At 40.4% G+C, this 21,592-nt stretch overlaps 1 protein-coding gene and 1 pseudogene across 2 annotated transcripts in view; both read right to left on the bottom strand.

Moving 5' to 3' along the window:
- ACTL6A (actin like 6A) overlaps window positions 1–15,582 on the bottom strand; it is a 30,146-nt gene extending 14,564 nt beyond the window's left edge. Inside the window, exons 1-4 of one of the 2 annotated variants that reach the window (XM_086674777.1) lie at window positions 15,400–15,582; window positions 4,114–4,190; window positions 3,776–3,950; window positions 730–830 (exon numbers count right to left, since the gene is read on the bottom strand). In XM_086674777.1, coding sequence (XP_086530903.1) covers window positions 730–830; window positions 3,776–3,950; window positions 4,114–4,190; window positions 15,400–15,424 — 378 coding nt within the window. In that variant the 5' untranslated portion in view covers window positions 15,425–15,582. Of the gene's footprint in view, window positions 1–729; window positions 831–3,775; window positions 3,951–4,113; window positions 4,191–10,152; window positions 10,294–15,399 lie in introns of those variants that run through there. The other variant, XM_025914121.2, reaches the window with a different exon arrangement.
- On the bottom strand, window positions 10,144–14,335 carry LOC112849936 (small ribosomal subunit protein eS1 pseudogene; annotated as a pseudogene).
- Window positions 15,583–21,592: the final 6,010 nt, after the last annotated feature.

Genomic DNA, 21,592 nt, shown 5'->3' with positions numbered 1-21,592 from the left:
GTTAAAAACAGTAACAAAATATTGATAATTTATAATCATTATGCTAGCCTTCTGGGCTCTTTGTGGACTCTGTACCAAATGTATTTCACAAGAGACCTCGATCTAGTAATTTCTAGCCCTAGTTCCATATTTGACTCCTCTCCTGGAGAGGAGAATATAAAAGTGGATACACTCTGCCTTTGGGGCACAAGGGACAATTCATACACCCAAATGGGAAGTGGCCCAAGGAATTCAAATGTTAAATAAATCCCTGGAAAAAATAAATAACCGAACCCCATTTAGGGTGCTTTGTTATTGTTCTTTGAATATTTTAATTATTAAAATAATAAAAACTTTATTTTTTTTTTTAAACATTTATTTATTTTTGAGACAGAGAGACAGAGCATGAACGGGGGAGGGTCAGAAAGAGAGAGGGAGACACAGAATCTGAAATAGGCTCCAGGCTCTGAGTTGTCAGCACAGAGCCCAACGCGGGGCTCGAACTCACGGACCGCGAGATCATGACCTGAGCCGAAGTCGGCCACTCAACCGACTGAGCCACCCAGGCGCCCCGTAAAAACTTTAATAGTATATAAAAATTAATCCCCCTTCCCCTAATTTTCAAAATTCAAAACATGAACTTCTATGCCTTTTTAAAGAAAAGGAAAACATTCTTCAAATCAGTTAAAAACAACAACAACAACAACAACAACAACTAGAGAAATTCAGAAAAGAAAGTCTTTGTCTTACCGGTGCTTCTGACATGAGAACAGGATGCAGGCTGGCTTCTGACTTGACATGCATTTTGTAGGTATGATCCAAAATAGCCTGGAAACTATCCCAATCTTCAACTACAATATAAGATTAATACCTTCAAAACAACGCTTAGTTGAAGATGAATACAGAATCTTTTAAGAGACTGTTTCTATGTTTTAGAATACTTTAAAATATAGAACCTATTTATTTTACAGATTTATTTCATAAGATAGCACTTTATATAAACATCATCTTTGTCTTCTATAAAATATGGAACCTCTTTTTTGTTCATCCAACCCCAACAGTATCACAACCCCTAAGACCTGTCCTAAATGTAATCAGTGCATCTAATAGACCTAAAATACCAAATAAATATTATTCACTAAGTACTTACTAGAGGCACAGTATACAATTCGAATGGTAAGAGGAAATACAAAAGAATGGCAGGATCTAAACCTGATATTTAGAAAGTTTACAGTCTACCTGAAAAAAGATTAAAAGATATAAATATAGATACAGATATAGATATAAACCCTCAGAGAATATAACATGCCTTCAATTTGGCTTCCACTTAAACATTCCATTGAAAGTGCTTGCATTTCGCTATGACCTTTTTTTTTAATGTTTTTTTTTTTTAACATTTTTATTTATTTTTGAAAGACAGAGCATGAGTGGGGGAGGGGCAGAGAGAGAGGGCGACACAGAATCCGAAGCAGGCTCCAGGCTCCGAGCTGTCAGCACAAAGCCCGACACGGTGCTCGAACCCACTAACCATGAGATCGTGACCTGAGCTGAAGCCAGACACTCAACTGAATGAGCTGCCAAGGCGCCCCTTGATATGACCTTCTAACAGACAAATCCAGTGGAAACTTCACTTGTAATATAGCTTGACCTCTTTACATTATCTGACACTACTGACTGCTCAAAAGTTTGCAAACCAGTTCTGCCACAATCCAAAGAAGAAATGTCATTACTTGTACAACATACTCCCACAGTCCTATGAGGCTTTGGGGGAGGGGGTGGGGGGGGCGGGTGTCAATGAACTGCGTTAGTCATTCTAACTTTTCTCTTCCCTTCTTAGTGTAACTCTCAATGTCACAGCTGAGAACAATAAGAATCACTGGACTTCTATGCTTCCAAAACTTTTTCTTCTCTTGGCCTTCTGAATATTCTATATCCCTAACTGTTCTTTCTCATTCTCCTTCATGGGCACCCTTTCTTCTCTTTGGTTAAACAGAGAACAGGCTTTCACATGGAAACCCATCCTCAACCTTTTTCTCATATTCCACACTCTTTCTGGCTAAATAATGCAACTCCATGTCTTAAAATCTTCTCACCTGCTGAATAGAACAGCACCTATATTCAAATACTTTGAACTCAAAAACAAACTCATTTACTTGCTGTACAGAAAAAGGCCTGCTTATAAGGCTGACCTTTTGCTGCCATCTGAGAACTTGACTGATAACCAGTTCCCTACAGTGATATAAAACTTTCCCTAAATGATAACAGTAGTTCACTGCACCTAAACTGTTTGTACAATGTGGTTTGTGCTGAACACCTTCTTTCCCTCTGGGAGTCTTGAATTTTAGTAAATTCTAGACACGTGGTACCTACATGACCTCCCCCAGTAAAAATGGTCTCTAATGAGCTCCCCTGGTAGACAACATACACGTTGTCACAACTCATCGCTGGAGGAATTAAGTACATCCCATATGACTCCACTGTGAGAAGACCCTGCGAAGTTTGCCCTAGATTCCTCTGGACTTCACTCCATACCTTTCTTTTCCTTTGTCAATTTTGCTTTGTATCCTCTCAGTGTAATAAACCTTAGCCATGAGTACAACTATATGCTGAGTCCTGTGAGTCCTTCTAATGAATAAATGAACCTAACAGAGACCGCAGATATTACCAATACATTTGCCTTTGAAGACCGTAAAACTTGTTCCTTCCCATTCTATTCCTACTTCAATGTGTGGTACCCTCTATTCAATTACCCCAGTCAAAAATCTAGGAAACTCAATTATTCTCCTTTCACCTCTTTGATATCGCTCAAAGTCATCTCAAGATCTCGGCCATCAGTGATAAAATTTAAACCCTCTTCATTTCTCATCTGAATTCTCACCTCCCTAACTGATCCTCCTATCTCCAGTATCTCTCCCCAATCTAGCCTATGTACTGCTCTTAGAATAATCTCTCCAGCTGGCAAACACCCAACTGTTTAAATTCCTTTAGGGTTGGGATGGCTGGGTGGCTCAGTTGGTTGAGCAGCCAACTCTTGATTTTGGCTCAAGCCATGATCCCAGGATCATGGGATTGAGCCCCACATCGGGCTCCACACTGAGCATGGAGCCTGCTTATGAGTCAGTCAGTCAGTCTCTCTCTCTCTCTCTCTCCACCCCTCTCTCCCTGCATCGCACTCTCTCTCTCAAATTAGAAAAAAAATTTTTTTTTTAATTTTTTAATTAAAAAAAAATTCCTTTGGGGTTATCTTTCAGTTGCCAGCTTAATACACCCCTGGCATGGTTTACAAGCCCTATGATGATTGCTCTCTGTCCACCACTCCTGCAACTGATGCTAATGCACCCCACTGTTAATAGCCATACTTAATTGATGATCTTTCTAATAAACATGTAAGCCGCTTCCACAGCTCCACCTCTTCACACATGCTGGCTGCTCTCCTTTACCAAGCCTTGTTAGTCAGGCTAATCCTTATTTATTCGTCAAGATTCAGTGCAAAAGTTACCTCCTTTATGAAAACCACCACTGATCCCCAATGATGGGAGTTAAATACCTCTCCTCTCCAATCCCACTGCTTATCAAACACAACATTTATCCTACATATTTGGATATCTACATCTACCTCCCTATGAGTTTCTTGAGGAAGAGGAACATGTTTGATGCATCTTTGTATTCTCAGTGCCTGGAACATCAATTTGTGGAATTAAAAACAAAATACCTGACTTATAAGAAGCCATTGTCTTATGTCTAAAATGTACCATATATACTCTATAAATCAAATCCATACAAGCAAACATCATACCCATCCCATTTTTTAGTGGTGAAATGGCCTCCGTATTCTCCCTGGGAACGCGCAGGGCATTAGTATCTATGTAATAGGTGGGGCCGCCTTGTTTGCCTTTATCACCATCTATTTCCATCAGTGTGCTTCCATCATCTCTTTCTACCACCATACCAATAGCTGTGGGGAAATCCACCTGGAAGAGTCAAAAACATAATACAAGTTTTACCTGCTTTATCAAGTAGTCATTTTTTCCCAACTAAAATCTTTTACCATAATTGAGTGAGAATTTCTGCATGAATTTAATTCTACTCAAATAAATGATCCTTTCATATCCAATTAACTAACGCTACACTTACCTTGGGACAGTCCTCACCAGCATAACCAGCTCTCACAGTATAGGATCCAATGTCAAAAACAAGAGCTCCAACCTCATCTGAAAAAACAAAGGACAATTAACATTAACAACTTACAGGTCTCATATGAAAATTAAGAGTACTTAATGTGCTGGGGCACCTGGGTGGCTCAGTCGTTTGAGCGTCCGACTTTGGCTCAGGTCATGATCTCACAGTACATGGGTTTGAGCCCCGTGTCGGGCTCTGTGCTGACAGCTCAGAGCCTGGAGCCTGCTTTGGATTCTGTCTCCTTCTCTCTCTGCCCCTACCCCACTCGTGTGCTCTCTCTCTCTTAAAAATAAACAAACATTAAAAAATTTTTAATAAAAAAGAGTACTTAATGTGGTTAATATGAGAATGTAAAAAAGTTCTATTAAAAATTAAAACAGGTATTACATTCTTATTATTATAAGCTTGAACTTAGTTTTTTTTTTTTTTTTTTTTAGAGAAAGGAAGCTGTGTTCAACGTTTATTTATTTTTGGGACAGAGAGAGACAGAGCATGAACGGGGGAGGGGCAGAGAGAGAGGGAGACACAGAATCGGAAACAGGCTCCAGGCTCCGAGCCATCAGCCCAGAGCCCGACGCGGGGCTCGAACTCCCGGACCGCGAGATCGTGACCTGGCTGAAGTCGGACGCTTAACCGACTGTGCCACCCAGGTGCCCCTGAACTTAGTTTTAAATACACCTTAAGGGGCGCCTGGGTGGCGCAGTCGGTTAAGCCTCCGACTTCAGCCAGGTCATGATCTCGCGGTCCGTGAGTTCGAGCCCCGCGTCGGGCTCTGGGCTGATGGCTCGGAGCCTGGAGCCTGTTTCCGATTCTGTGTCTCCCTCTCTCTCTGCCCCTCCCCCGTTCATGCTCTGTCTCTCTCTGTCCCAAAAATAAATAAACGTTGAAAAAAAAAATTAAAAAAAAAAATAAATAAAAAAAAATAAATACACCTTAAAATAAAGATTCATTCAGTTAAAATATAACAAGTCATACCTTGTATATCAGTAGAGGCTCAATCAGAAAAGAGATGGTACACTAACACTGGGTAATTTGCAAGAGTTTACTTATTAAAGGGACTATTTAGGGGCGCCTGGGTGGCGCAGTCGGTTAAGCGTCCGACTTCAGCCAGGTCACGATCTCGCGGTCCGTGAGTTCGAGCCCCGCGTCAGGCTCTGGGCTGATGGCTCAGAGCCTGGAGCCTGTTTCCGATTCTGTGTCTCCCTCTCTCTCTGCCCCTCCCCCGTTCATGCTCTCTCTCTGTCCCAAAAAAATAAATAAATGTTGAAAAAAAAAAAAAAAATTTAAAGGGACTATTTATAAAGATATAGGCACAACACAGGAAAACCAAAAGGGATAGTATGCTACCCTAGCACTAATAACAGATCTGTTGCCACCCTTAGAACTGAAGAAACACGGAAAAAGAATGGTTAGCAGAACCTGGAGAGAGTTGTGTTGGGAGGGCTACCTGATAGGAGCCGTGACCTTCAGTCGAGGGATGCAGTAAGCCATGGCTAACCCTGAGGGGAAGGAATCAGACTAATAAATATGTCAACCTCTCTCTTCCTCCTCTCTACTGGCTAGGGTAATCTTACAATTTCTCACCCAAACTGGGCCACTTCTGAATGCAAAAAGGGTTCCCTATTCATAGTTATACAAGAACAAGAGGCATAAGGCAGGAAACATGGTTGCCCTACCACTGGCCAAACCACAGGTTAACAGACCCACTGAGACAGTCAGTAAGGGTCACTCTTCAAGGGCACAAAGAGGGTGGAAATGGTGGAAAGTGGAGAGGCAAATGGAAGATATCCAGTACACTTAGTTGCCATTTTTTCATGTTAATAGAAATTATATTCCATGCAATTAGGATAGAAACTTAGCAAAACCCCCAAAAAAAGAGGAACCCTGAAGAGTAAGAGTTTAAAACATAATTACATAGGCCAAGTAAAAAGTTATCAAAGTTTGCACGTTTCAAAGATTTGTAGTAAAGTTTAATGCTGCAAAGAAAGCTGATTTTTTTTCACATTCAAATTCAGAGAAAAGCCTCTAATTATACTTTGAAAATATTTCCCCCAAAACAGCAATCGTCCAAAAACAAAACACTTGGGTTTTCCAGGCACTAATTTTTCATTTTTTTCAATCATTAAAAATAATAAAGAGCTATTATTTATCTCCATTAAATTGGCAAAATCCATCTGATAAGACAAAGTACTGTCAAAGACATAGGGAAAGAGGAGCTCCTACACATTTACTAATAAAAGCTATAAATTGATACAACCCTAACGCTCAATTTAGTCATACACACTAAAGTTGAAAATGTTCATAAACATGGTAATGCAAACTAGTGTAGCCACTCTGGAAAACAGTATGGAAGTTACTCAAAAAATTAAAAATAGAACTATCCTACGACCCAGCAATTTATCCAAAGGATACGGTATTTATCCAAAGGATACAGGTATGCTGTTTTGAAGGGCCACATGCACCCCAACGTTTATGGCAGCACTATTGACAATAGCCAAAGTATGGAAAGAGCCCAAATGTCCATCAACAGATGAATGAATAAAGAAAATGTGGTATATGGTATATATATGTATGTACACACACACACACACACACACACACACACACACACACACTGGAGTATTACTTGGCAATCAAAAAGAATGAAATCTTGCTATTTGCAACTACGTGGATGGAACTAGAGGGTATTATGCTAAGTGAAATTAATCAGCTGGAGAAAGACAAATATCATATAACTTTACTCATATGAGGATTTTAAGATACGAAACAAATGAACATAAGGGAAGGAAAACAAAAATAATATAAAAACAGGGAGCGGGACAAAACATGAGACTCTTAAATATAGAGAACAGAGGGTTGCTGGAGGGGTTGTGGGAGGCAGGAAGGGCTAAGAGGCATTAAGGAATCTATTCCTGAAATCACTGTTGTACCATATGCTAACAAACTTGGATATAAATTTAAAAATAAATACGGGCGCCTGGGTGGCTCAGTTCGTTGGGCATTTGACTTTGGCTCAGGTCATGACCTTGTGGTTTATGAGTTTGAGCCCCGCATTGGGCTCTGTGCTGACAGCTCAGAGCCTCGAGCCTGCTTCGGATTCTGTCTTTATCTCTCTGCACCTCCCCTGCTTGCTCTTTCTCTCTGTCTCTGTCTCTCTCTCAAATATAAAAAAATATATTTTTAAAAAATTAAAAAATAAAAAATAAATTATTTTAAAAAGGAAGAACAAAAGTGGGAAACTCACAGTACCTTATTTATAGACTTAAAGTTATAGTAATCAAAACACTATGTTACTGACATACTATGATGTAGATCAGCGGACATATAAGCCAAAAAAATAGAGAATTCAGACATACACACACACACACAAAGAAAATGTACACACACAGAAATTACACTTTTTATTTTCTCTACAGAAACTCTCTCACACACATCACAAGGAAACACGTTTAAGAATGTTCATTAGCTATGTGACCTTCGGTGATTTCTAACCTCTCTGCCTCAGTTTTCTCGTATGTAAACGTGCATAATAGTTTCTAACACATAGGATGTTATAATAAATAAATGTGTTAAATGCTTTAATGCACATAAGCACTTACAACAGGAACAGCACATAATAATCACAATAAGTGGGAGTTGCCATTATCATTATTATCACCACACTACTTGTCACAGGAAAAGATAAAAATAATCTAATGGCCTCTCAGTAGGGAAATAGATAAACTATAAATTATTCATACCATGAAATACTGTACAGCAGTTAAAATGAATGATCTAGATTTACATATCAATATGGATAAATCTAAAAAAAAAAAAAAAATGACTAGTTTGAAAAGCTAGCTACTATGGGCGCCTGGGTAGCTCAGAAGGTTAAATGTTTGGCTCTGGTCATGATCTCACAGTTTGTGAGTTCGAGGCCCATGGTGGGCCGTGTGATGACCGTGCGGAGGCTGCTTGGGTTTTTCTCTCTCTCTTTCTCAAAATAAAAAGAAAGAAAGAAAGAAAGAAAGAAAGAAAGAAAGAAAGAAAGAAAGGAAGGAAGGAAGGAAGGAAGGAAGGAAGGAAGGAAGGAAGGAAGGAAGGAAGGAAGGAAGGAAAGAGAAAGAAAGAAAGATAAAAGGCTAGTTACTATACATACATACACATTGCGATACTATTTAATTCATTATGGATACACACACACTTAGTATTAAAAATATGCATGGGGCCTGGTAATGCTGCATACCCAACTTCGGTTCTGTGGTTACCTATAAGGAGGGAGAAAAGGGAACTCTATATGAATAACATTCTATTTCTTAAAATATCTCAGGCAAATATGGTGAAATATTACATCTATCACATACAAACTTACATATATGTTTCATTATTAGTATATTTGAAGTACTAAAAATTGAGTTTTAAAATAAAGAAAAACCAATGATTACACAGATATTCATAGTGAAGAGATGGTATCTTTACAGAATAATAATCTCATTTTTATTTAAATAAAGAGCCACCTATTTTTATTCCTAATTTGAAAAGAAGTTTCTTCATTTATTATACTTCCCATTCTCGATACAATTCTCTGATCCAAATTATTTTGTCTGAAAATAGGGGTCGTTAAAAGCAGAACACTGCATTTGTTTTCACCATAGCACGTATACTCAAATACAAACAGTAAAGTTAACAAATGACTATAAATTAATAAACTTTAACACTGACTAATTACAATGTTGGGTAAAAAAATACCTTAACTAAATGAATTGCCAGGTTAACCAAAATATTCAACTCTCATTCTCAAGGATCAAGGCTCTTAACCTTTTCTGTATCATGGACCCCTTTCGCAAAGCTCTGGGCTGAAGTGTTTCCCCCTAAAATCCGTACACTGAAGTCTTCACCCCTAGTACCTTAAAATATGACTGTATTTGGAGATAAGGTCTTTAAAGAGGTGATTAAATTAAAATGAGATCATTAGGATATGCCCTAACCCAATATGACTGGTGTCCTTATAAAAAGAGGAAATTTAGACACAGATATGTACAGAGGGAAGACCATGTGAAGACACAGGGGGAGGATGGCCATTCCAAACCAAGGAGAAAAACCTCCGAGGAAAACAACCCTGCCAGCACCTTGATATCAGACTTCTTGACTCCAGAACTGTGAGAAAATTAGTTTCTGTTATTTAAGCTACCCAGTCTGTGGTACTTTGTTACAGCAGCTCTGGAAAACTAATACAGATACATTAGGAAATTTAGGACTCCCTTCTTAGAATGTTCTAAAGTAGATTATAAAAGAAGCCAATTATACCAAAACATAATTCTACCTGTGGATTCCTTGGGCCCCACACTGGAACCCCTCCCTTAATTTACCCTCCCGTAGGTAATCTGCTCCACTCCTATGGCATCAACTTCTACCTCAACTTCTACTAATAATTTCAAGCCAAATCTTTCTCTCAAGCCCTCACCTTTATCTAGATCCATGTCTCAAACTTTTTTAAAAAACCATCACAAATAAGATTTTTTATTTGTTACCATTAAATGTCTGGATTTTAAGAGATTCTTGGACTGATGGCTCATATCCATTAGCTCGTTCAACTTTAGCAATGGTCTCTAGGGGTGCCTGGATGGCTCACTTGGTTAAGTGTCTGACTTCAGCTCAGGTCATGACCTTATGGTTCGGGAGTTTGAGCTCCATGTCGGGCTGTGCTCATATCTCAGAGCCTGGAGCCTGCTTTAGATTCTCTCTCTCTCTCTCTCTCTCTCTCTCTCTCTCATTCTCTCTCTGTCCCTTCCCCTCTCTTTCTCTCAAAAATAAACAAACATTAAAAAAAATTTTTAAAAAACAAACAAAAACTTTAGCACTGGTCTCATTTTCAGTAGCTTTTCCTTTTAAAAGAAAAGTGAATTACTACCTTCACCATGAAGCTCCATGAGCTCCCAATTCAAACTTGGGCTTCTTCAGCATTTTTACTTTTCTAACAAAGACATCATAGAGTGGAAAAATAGATCAGCAAACCTTGTTTAGATCTTTTCTGATGGTGTCTGGAATCAATTTATTTACCACTTCTTTCAAGTCATTTGTCTGCACACCTCAGGTCATAATCTCCATCATCATTTTCTGGATTTGGTGGACCTGTTGGTACTGAGCATAAGAGGTCTTCCGAATTGGATTGTTGCCTGTTTCGGTAAAACCAACACAAACTAAATGAAGCAAATAACCATCGGCAACCTTGAGCTCAACAGGAGTTTCAACCATGGTTTGCCGTTTTTTTGACCATGAAGCACATTTTGTCATGGGTAAAATCCATGGCATGGAAATTAGTCAGGCAGTTTTTGCCCTGAACATCCTCAGTATTAGCTTAAATTTTCTAAATGCCAACTTCATCACTCTGCAGAAGGCTCACTTCAAAAATATGACCCTTAGGCAATCAGATACAATTTTGATTCCTTGAGTTCTTGTGACTAATGTTTTTCCAATATTTCTCATACTGAACACAGGTGGTGCTTTTACATCATACCAATTTTTCTTAGAAAACAGATCAGGAGCGTCTGACTGCAGCTCAGGTCATGATCTCACAGTCCATGAGTTTGAGCCCAGCGCCAGGCTCTGTGCTGACAGTTCGGAGCCTGGAGCCTGCTTTGGATTCTGTGTCTCCCTCTCTCTCTGCCCCTCCCCTGCTCATGCTCTGTCTCTCTCTGTCTCAAAAATAAATAAAAACATTTTAAAAATTTTTTTAAAAGAAAAAGAAAAACAAAACAGATCAACCACTTTCTTCTTGACTCCCTTTCTGCCACCTTTCATAAGGCACTTGCTCTTGATGACCGCCATGATGCTACTCAGAGAGCAAAAAGGCCATATGACAAACTTCTTAGTGTACAACATTGATTCCTCCTGATGTCCCATGGTTACCTCATATTCAACATATCTGAAGCACTGTCTTCCTTTCCCCATCCTACTTAACCTAATCTTAGCAGTGCTATCACAGTTAGTGGCCTAATCAGCAGAGACAAAAAACTACGAATTGCGAATTCCTTCATATTTTCATACCCCTCACCAAGTTCCGCCAAACATTCTGCTAAATATTTCTCAATTCCCTTCCTCTTTACTACCACTGCCCCTGTCTTGAGTCAAGCTCTTATCTCAACAGGGAATTACTACAATTCCCTGTAAGTATTGTATTTCCCATCTCTTCATTTTTTCCATCCACCTTACAAACTACTGCACTGTGATCTTTCAAAATTACAATTCAACATATTGGTACATAAATCCTTCAACGAAAAGAGAATCATCTGGTGGTTTCCCATCATCTACAAAATAAAATTCAAGTCATTTCACCCAGTTGATATTCAAGACCTAGCAAAATCTGGCAGTAATCTCATTTCCCACTTTACACACTAGTATGACTGGATAATGTTGTCTCCTAAACAAACCACATACTCTCACTCAGCTAATTTTTGCATATGCTGTCCTTCTCTTCTTCCATCATCCCTACAACCTCTCTTATAAAGTCCTCTGACTCCCCAACAACGAGTTAGTAACTGTCTTCTCTGTTCTACCTTTCTACCTTCGACATATCGTCATTACCGAACACACTTTGTTGAATTACCCTTTCTCATCAATATAAAATTTTATAAATGATAAAATCTCTTCATGCACCAAGAAAAAAAGCATGCTGCCAATTAAACTCTGCCACACCATCAAGAAATATTCCATGTCGGGGTGCCTGGGTGGCTCAGTCGGTTAACTGCGGACTTCGGATCAGGTCATGATCTCACATTGTGTGGGTTCCAGCCCTGCGTCTGGCTCTGTGCTGACAGCTAGGAGCCTGGAACCTGTCTCGGATTCTGGGTCTCCCAGTCTCTCTGCCCCTCCCCTGCTCATGCTCTGTCTCTCAAAAATAAACAAACATTAAAAAAAAATTTTTTAAAGAAATATTCCATATTAATTATACTTGAATTAAAATTTAAAAAAATTAAATATGTAAAATAGAAAAACTTCAAAAAGAAATATTCCAACTTCAGCTCTTTAAATATGGGGAGGAGGGAATGTACAACTGAAGTAAATAAAATGCAGTGTCTATTTATTTGACTGCCTCACCTGTAAGACTGAGCTTCTTGGAGACAGAAGCTATACCTACCTGGTCAATTTTTTTATGAAATGAAAATCTAGGGGTACCTGGGTGGCTCAGTCGGTTGAGCACCCACTTTGGCTCAGGTCATGAACTCACGGTTCATGAGTTCAGGCCCTGCATCGGGCTCTATCTGACAGCTCAGAGCTGGAGTCTGTTTCAGATTCTGTGTCTCCCCCTCTCTCTCTGCCCCTCCCCAGCTCACACGGTCTCTCTCTTCTCAAAACTAAACATTAAAAAACAAATAAAAAAATAAAAATCTAATAAATCAATTATGTTCCTATCTTAATGAGAGGCAAACTAGACACAGAATTTTAATGTAAGACTCCTGAAGCTTAGAATTTTGCATCTGCTTTTTTTTTCCTTTTTCAAAGGTATAGGTCTATCTCCTGTACCTCGTGTTGTTAACAACTAGAACCAATGAACACAAAATAGAATGGCAAAGGGACATAGGAGACTTAAACCATAACCACAGAGGTCTGGATATTTAAAAACCAGGATACAATTTCTAATGGATGAAAGTCCTCAAGAGTTGGATCCCTTTGCTACTAAAAACACAGTTTTCACTTTTCTGAAGATATTGATGCTTTTCTGGAGTAAATGGCTTCCAAGTTTAAAGGTGTGGTGGTTTTTCTGGGAAAACATGAAACAATGGTGGCAATTTTCTAACCTGGTCTTAAAACATTCCAAGATAATACTGAAGCTAATAACTTTGGGAGAAAGTGGGAAGATCATTTTTGTTTGTGTGTTTGGACAGGGTACACCAACTCATGGGGATGGAGATTTTGAGAAAATTTTAAGGTTAGAGATCTGGGGGTCAGGAGTGCAGGAATGATGAAACAATTTATCAAAGATGGCCTGTTTATTTTTATAATGCAGAGTTTGAAGTAAAGGAGCACCATGAGAGATAGTCACAGGAACAATGGGTAGGTCCTGAAACCAGTTAGAAAGTATAGAAATCTGGGTAAATTATGCATTATATCTAACGCTAAAGATCAATGTCAGATCTAGTCAGAAATCATTATTAGAATAAGACAGCCATAAATTTTAAAATTTAAACTTCAAAGATCTTTTCAATAAGCAAGTCAGTTAACAGTACAGCTTCTTAAGTTAATTATACAAAACCTAGGAGAGAAGAAGTTTGGTTTCTTCTCACAATACACCCTTTGGAAAATGTCACCCAATATAAATACTGACCATACAGTGGTAGCACAAACACAAAATCATACACTTATTTTTGTAAGTTTTAAATATTTTGTATGTGGAATAGGCTTTATGACATATTCCCCTCCTAAGCAAATGAGAAAAAGGACGTTTATTCTGAATACCTAAACCATACATGAATATGCTGTGGCTATACAACTGAAAAATGACTTATGGAGAAACAACCAAAAAACTTTTTATTTTTAAAATAGGAAAGGGTTTTACTGAAATGCCATCTTCTTCAACCCAGAGATTCTTGTTCCCCATTTCTTAGGAAGTTCGATAACTCTTGGCCAGTTCATCTTTTCCATATTACTTTCTTATTCCGTAATACAGGGACAGCATTACCATCCCCTATATGGTTGTTATAGATTGGACTAATGCATGTATTAAATGCAACACATGAAAAGTCTCTGGGAACAGTTCTTAGTACACAGTATGCACTCAATAAATGTTTGCTGCTGGTATCATTAATATCCATTTCTGCCTCAGTCATATTAAACAATGCCTTCAAAGGAAATACTCCCAGACAGCCTCTAAGTTCTTGGATCAGTGAACCTAAAGGTCAGAATAGAGTCAACAGCCTCCGTAAGGCAAAGGCACAAAGATCCAGGACTGCATCTTCAGATGAGGAAGAGGAAAATCATGAAGATCCACTAGGCTTTCTCCAAAGTAAAAAATGGGAAACTACGGACGCTCACATGTGAGAAACCAAAACCAAGAACATAAACGGGAAAGAAGGGGCTGAGGGTCAGCATATTACTTCAAAGAGACTCTAGCTACACTCCAAAAACTCCTAAGAACTTTGAAAACCCAATTTCTATCCCCTACCTGTAAAATGCCATCCTCTTCAGAAACAGTATCCATCCTTACTAGACACAGTAACAAAAGCAACACTTCAAATCTGTCTCCTTGTTCTGGAAACTCCTCAAACACAACACAAACCAGAATCATCTACATCAGTGCTTCCTCTACCTGTCTAGCAAGAATGGAAGCTCTGATTCAGTATATGTAGACTGGAGCTTGAGAGTCTGCATTTCTAAAAAGCTTGCAGGTGATGCTGACTCTGATGATCATGGACCACACGTTGCGGAGCCACGTATAGCATCATCTCACTGAATCTTCACAACCACACCACTGGGCAGGAATTATCTTTCCCAAAATGAGCCCGAAGTTGAGAAAAGTTAAGTAACTTGCCCAAGGCTAAAGCGCTCAATACATGGTGGGGCTGAAAGTACAAGCCGGGTCTGCGTAACTCCCAGACCCGTGTCAATCTTTCCACCACACTACAGCCTGCCCAAGAAAAGCATCTGTAAGTTACAGGTGTTCCCATGGGTAACTCTGGAGAACCCAGTCAACAGGCAGAAATTACGGAAAGGTGTGAGGCTGCTGAGCACGGAACCGGGAGGCTGCGTCGGGAGTGGCCGCCACTCCTCCAGGCAGTGGTACCTCTCTCGGCTCGCTTTACCCTCCAAGGGACTTTGCGGAAACCTTCCGTCCACGCTTGCAAACTGCTGGAACCTCCCAAGTTTAAACACGCGCGCGCGCCCCGATGTCGCAGACTTGTGGAGACACCGGGGGAGATGCGACCCTGCGGCTGGCCACTCAAGCCGGGGTTCTGCGGGCCGACCCCCTTGGATGAAGTGCCCGCCCAGCCCGAGGCCGAAGAGCACCCCCAAAACCCTGCTCCTCCGGGGGGCCAAGGCTGGAAGGAACCGCAGGGGGCGGCGACTCCGGGCGCCCAAGGCTCTCAAAAGAGCCGGGTGGGCTCCGGGGGCGGGCAGAGCGCGGGGCGGGGATGGGGCGGGGAGGCCGGGGTCCCGAGCGGGGGAGACCGGAAGGGGCCGCCGCGGAGGGGAGGGCTGGGGGCGGCGGTTACAAAACCCACACGCTAAAAAGGCGCGCTCTCTCGTCCGGCCGCACTCACTCACCTCCCCCGTACACCCCGCCGCTCATGGCTGCTGTCCGCGCGACTCCTACGCTAAAGGCCACCGGGCGAAGTGACTGCGACGGCCGCGAGGTGTGGGTCCCGAGAAGCACTAACCCCCTACCCCCTTAACTTCCACCGCCACCCCCCTCGGGCAACAAAGCCGCGTCCACACACCCCGGAGCTCAGTCACACTTGCTGTCTGCTCTTATCAGCCAATCACAAGAGGCCCGGGCACCCTTTAGCCAATCAGAAAGAGGTTGTGCTGCATCCCGGCCGCGGCACAGCCAGTTTAGCCAATCGAGGGCAGCCATGGAGGCGGGGAAAGGGTAAAGCGACGGAAGGAGGGAAGGAGTTGGGTTGCGGAACTGGCCCCAGGCGGGAGGGATAGCTGGGGGGCGGAGCTTCCTGAGTGGGCGGAGCTTCCTGAGTGGGCGGGAGAGTGCGGCAGAGGGAGGAGAGAGTCCGAGGGGAAGTGTCCGGGCGGGTCCAGGGGTGTGGCTGGGCGCCGAGCAGTGGTGGGACTCTGGTAGAAGAAAGTAAAACCCTGGAAAAGAGTCTGGAAATAACAGTGTCTCCACGCAGCGACTCCCAGTTTTGGGTTGTGGGGGATGCATAATTTTTTTTTTCCAGAAAAAGTATGTTCAGCTAACTTTTATGTTAAAAAGATTTTCAACTAACTTTTATGTTAAAAGCTCAACTTTGGGGTAGGGGAACAGTAAATCAAATAAACCTGTAGGATCCTGCAATTTTTTAAATGGCTATTAATAATTAGAAGAAGAAAGAGATGACATATTTTCCCAACTAAATTTAGGTAGCACTTAAAAAAATTTTTTTTTCTTTATTCCTTAAAATATTTGTTTATTTAGGGGCGCCTGGGTGGCTCAGTCGGTCCATCGTCCGACTTCGGCTCGGGTCATGATCTCGCAGTCTGTGAGTTCGAGCCCCGCGTCAGGCTCTGTGCTGACAGAGCCTGGAGCCTGCTTCCGATTCTGGGTCTCCCTCTCTCGCTGCCCTTCTCCCGCTCATGCTCTGTCTCGCTGTCAAAAATAAATAAACATTAAAAAAATTTTTTTGAATGTTTGTTTATTTATTTATTTATGTGACAGAGAGAGTGTGTGGTCCCTGAACAAGGTAAGGGCAGAGAGAGAGGCAGACAGAGAATCCCAAGCAGGCTCTTTGCTGTCAGTGCAGAGTTGGAGGCAGGGCTTGAATTCACAAACCATGAAGATCATGACCTGAGCTGAAATCAAGAGTCACACCCTTAAACAACTGAGCCACCTAGGTGCCCCTAAAATTATTTTTTAAAGTATCATTGATTTTTTTAATGTTTATTTATTTTTGAGAGAGAGGGAGGGAGACAGAGCATGAGTGTAGGAGGGGCAGAGAGAGAAAGACACAATGGAGAGCAGGCTGTAGGCTCTGAGCTGTCAGCACAGAGCCCGATATACACCCCATAAAAGTATCATCACTTTTTTTTATCCTGTGAGACAGGTGTCAAACAATCCTCATCCAAGCAAGTACCTGATTCTAAATATATACCTAGCCTGTCTATTGTTCTTAGTCCTCTGTTTTTACCAGCCCAGTCCAGGTCACTGATATCTCTCCCTGGAATTGGTCTGTCTAAAGTCTAGACATATAGGCTGCTCTTAGCCCTAGGAATAATGGAATAAAGTCCCGTAAGTCTCAGTGCCAGCAGCGCGGCAGAGTGGTAGTAGGGTGAGGAACAAAGCTAGTGAGAAAACAGTCCCATTCACTTAATAGTATAATCTCAGTGTATCTGATCATTTAGGAAATCCCCATTAACCCTATGAGATAATGCAGAGGTCAGCAAATTATAGCCCCATGGCCAAACCCAAACTGCTTTCTGTTTTTGTATGGCCTATGAGCTAACAATGTTTATTCCATTTTTAAATGGTTTTTAAAATTATTTTTAGGAATAATATTTTATGACATGTGAAAATTATATGAAATTCACATTTCAATGACCATAAACTAAGCTTTACTAGAGCACAGCCAAGCTTATTCATTTATGGATGCTTTTGGGGTATAAGGCCAAGTTGAGTAGTTATGACAGACACTAAGCTGGAGAACATGTTTCCTATCAGACCCCTTGTAGAAAGAGTTTACTGACCCCTGAGATAATGCATGTAACACATCTAGCACAGTGCACTAAGTACTCTATGTTAATTGTTGCCCCCATGATTATAGCTTTCAGTATATAGATACCTATCAAATCCTCAAAATATTCCCATTTCCACTCTGTGGTTTTATGCTGTTTGACTAATAGCTTTAATTGTATAAATACCTATCAAATCCTCAAAAATATTTCCATTTCCACTCTGTGGTTTTATGCTGTTTGACTAATAAAGCCAATGAGCTATAAAACTTGTGGTACTTTGGTAATAATTAAATGTTGAAGCAATACTATTTGTGTTGAAAATACACAGTAATTCATTTAAATCAGTTTACAGTTTATATGCATAGTAATTCAATACACCAACTTAAATGCATAGTAATTCAATATACCAACTAAAATGGATTATGTATCTTGATATCTCTCATCAGTATTATCTACAACCTCTCCCATCCATGGAGAAATAGAGTTGGGTTGAAGAAGTTGGGACGCTGGGGTGGCTCAGTTGCTTAAGCATCTGACTCTTGATTTTGGCTCCAGTCATGATCTCACAGTGTACTAACAGTGTGGAGCCTGTCTCTCGTTCTTTCTACCGCTCCCCTGCTCTCTCTCTCTCTCTCTCTCCCCCTCTCAAAAAAAAAAAAAAAAGTAAAATATTTGTCCTACAACTTCAGCGTTTGTCAGAAAACAAAACAGTTCAGTAGGGTTAATGAGGACCATACTGCTAGCCTTCAGGGAGGCCTGAGATGCTGTGAATGTCTCCACCCATAAAGAACACACTGGAGTGCAGGAGAATCTTTAGTATGACAACACAAAGAACACAGCTTGAGAAAATGCTAGAAAGTCATGCTTAGTTGTTTTTGTTTATAATGAGGGCTTGGCTTTATTTGATAATTCAAAAAGATATTAGAAAACAGATCATTCATTCATAATTTCAGGTCAGCTTGTTCTCTTGATGTATCACGGGACACATTACTTTATATGATAATAAACCATTGTAATGAACTTCAAATGAACTGAACTTCAGAGTCATCTGGTATGTCAGGACTAATGACATGTTAATGCAGATAAAAGTGCACACTTAAGTCTTTCATTAATTTTAATCAGCAAAATTGTAATTAGGGCACTAAGATTGTTGGCCCTAAAGTATTGAATTGCTGGAGGGACTGTTGAGAAAGGAAACCTATTCAGTATCCCAAGAGAACAATGTCAGAGAACTGCACATGCTTGGTAATAATGACATTGTTTCTTTCGTGGTAAGACTTATACTGTGGCAACTTGTTTTCTTCCATCCTTCATAATTAGGAAAGCTGGTAGAAAATACATTAAAAGGAAAATACTGACCCAACAGAATCTACTTTGTGAAATATAAAATATGTGAGTGTTTGTGTGTGTGTTGTGTGTGTGTGTGTTAATATTTCTCCTCTGCAGCCTAACATGTTTTCCCTAAAATCTTGGCTGAGCCTACATTAACATTACTGAGAGCTAGTTGGATTAAAAAGCTACAACAACAACAGCAACTCAAGATTATTGTCTGTGCCAATTTTCAAGGGCATAATGTACCAAAACAACCAATGCTTACAATTTTCCCACCTGAGCCAGCATTCTCCTTCTATCAACCTAAAAATAAAAGATATTGAAGTAACATGTATGTAAACTTATTAGCCTTTAGTAGATGCTCAGTGGTTGCTTCTGAATCCAGATCAATAAAAATAAGCGCCCTTTTAGAAATCCTTTGTAATCTCCAAGCAGCAAGAATGTCTTCTGAGTACCCAGTGTAACACTTGATTTTGCCTCACTGGGTCGCTGGTCTTCCACTCTTGTAATGCTGCATCAGCCTGCCCAAGACGCTGTACCTCACGCCTTTTTTCACCAGCTCTGGCAGAATTCAGACTATGGAATTACAGCACTCATTACAAAATATCACCGATCTCATCCCATTTCCGCCTTTATCAGTCTCAGAGTTGAAAAAAACTTCAACTTACAAATGCAAGCTAGGAAACAAATTCAGGAGATTACCATTTGTTATAAATAATGACACAACTTATGTCCATTTAGAGTTATTTTATTCATGCAGCAAAATATATGACATTAGTAATTATCAAAAACTGGGGCACCTGGGTGTCTCAGTTGGTTAAGCATCCAGACTTCGGCTCAGGTCATGATCTCGTGTTTGTGGGTTCAAGCCCTGTGTCGGGCACTGTGCTGACAGTTCAGAGCCTAGAACCTGCTTCAGATTCTGTCTCCATCTCTCTTCCCCTTCCCTGTTATGCACTGTGTCTCTCGCTTCCTCTTTCAAATGTAAATAAACATTAAAAAATTATTTAAGTAATTATCAAAAACTAATTTCACTGTAAGCAATTTTGTGTGGATGGATCTGTGTGTGCGTAAAGAGTACCACTGTTTAGTGAAATTCTGTGTGTGCATAAAGAGTACCACTCTCTGTTTAGTGAAATTCCAAAAATGTGACATGAATGCAAGCACTACTGAGATAAAGGATAAATATCTGGAGCCTAGAGCTTTTCACCAATAGAAATATGATCAGTCAGGGGCGCCTGGGTGGCTCAGTCGGTTAGGCGGCCAACTTCGGCTCAGGTCATGATCTCACGGTCCATGAGTTCGAGCCCCGCATCGGGCTCTTGTGCTGACAGCTCAGAGCCTGGAGCCTGTTTCAGATTCTGTGTCTCCCTCTCTCTGACCCTCCCCCGTTCATGCTCTGTCTCTCTCTGTCTCAAAAATAAATAAACGTTAAAAAAAATTAAAAAAAAAGAAATATGATCAGTCAGACTGATACATCTGTTTTCCATTAGAATAGTAAGAGATCTGCTAACCATTTCAGATAATATGACCTAGCTAGACAAAGAAGCAAATGAAAATATATGTGGTTATAGCTTGTACCTTTGTAACACATCAACAGGTTTATTATGATATTCACAATGTGATCCTGAAAAGACAAATAAGGAAAGAAAAGAAGATGAAGTGCTAGATACTCTGTGGATTTCATATGTGTTTATTATTTCATAATCGCTTTTAAAATCTCTTTGCTCACTTGATATGGCTCTTTTCAGAAATCACAACACGAGCAAACATTGTCCACATTTAATCAATTGGTGGTATAAAGTGGCACTACGCCACCTGGGGTCACTTCAGGGCCAATCATGGATTTCCCACTGATCTAGGTCAGCGCCAGAGCCATGTGATGGGGCTGTTACCTCCGCCACGTAGCAACACTCAAATGAGTCCAAAGTTCTTGTTCTGTATTGTTTCTTTAAGATCCTTGAAACTATTTTTGGAATACACAGAAGAAATGCCTCTGCCATATGGTAACAACGACTACAAATTACTGACCTCCTAATAAGTGCTATCATAGGAAACACGCTTTATATTTTCTGTGTAATCCACACAACTTCCCATGTGGGTTTTTTCATAAGAGGCCCAGAGATTTCAGCAAGTTGCCCAACATCACACAGCTATTGAAAGAGTCAGAGGGTGCCTGGGTGGCTCAGTTGAGCGTGGAACTCTTGATTTCCTCTCAGGTCATGATCTTGCAGTTGGTGAGATAGAGCCCCATGTGGAGCTATGCACTGATAGAACAGAGCTTGCTTGGGATTTTCTCTCTCCCTGTCTCTCTGCCCCTCTCCTGCTCGCTTGCCATCTCTCAAAATAAATAAACTGAAAAAAAAAAAGTCAGGATTTGAAACTATGATTGCCTGATCCTACCAAGCATGCTGTTCCTACTTCCCAAGACACATTTTCCTTTCTACTTCTTCTACGTGTCCGGTAAACTTTAAAAACAAAAACAATTTTAATTTTTATTATATATACCTATGCTTTTAAAATTAAAAGGTACAAAAAGTTATACAGGAATGTCTTCCTTCCACCTGGATCCCTAGCTGCCCCATTCTCTTCTTCAGAGATGTTCTATGCTTCTATGAGTAATTATGTAGATATATCTCTCCCCTCCTTACAGTTTTCCTGATATAAATGGTAACTCACACTATGATGAGTTCTAAAAGGCATTCTCTTGGGAAACTAATTCTGAGATGTTTACTTCTGAGCA

The sequence above is a fragment of the Puma concolor genome, chromosome C2, assembly GCF_028749965.1.
Source record: "Puma concolor isolate L17-30 chromosome C2, mPumCon1.1.hap2, whole genome shotgun sequence".
In the NCBI taxonomy this organism is placed as follows: Eukaryota; Metazoa; Chordata; class Mammalia; order Carnivora; family Felidae; genus Puma; species Puma concolor.
The sequence above is the reverse complement of the archived record's forward strand: the minus strand, read 5'-3'. Positions and strand labels throughout refer to the sequence as shown.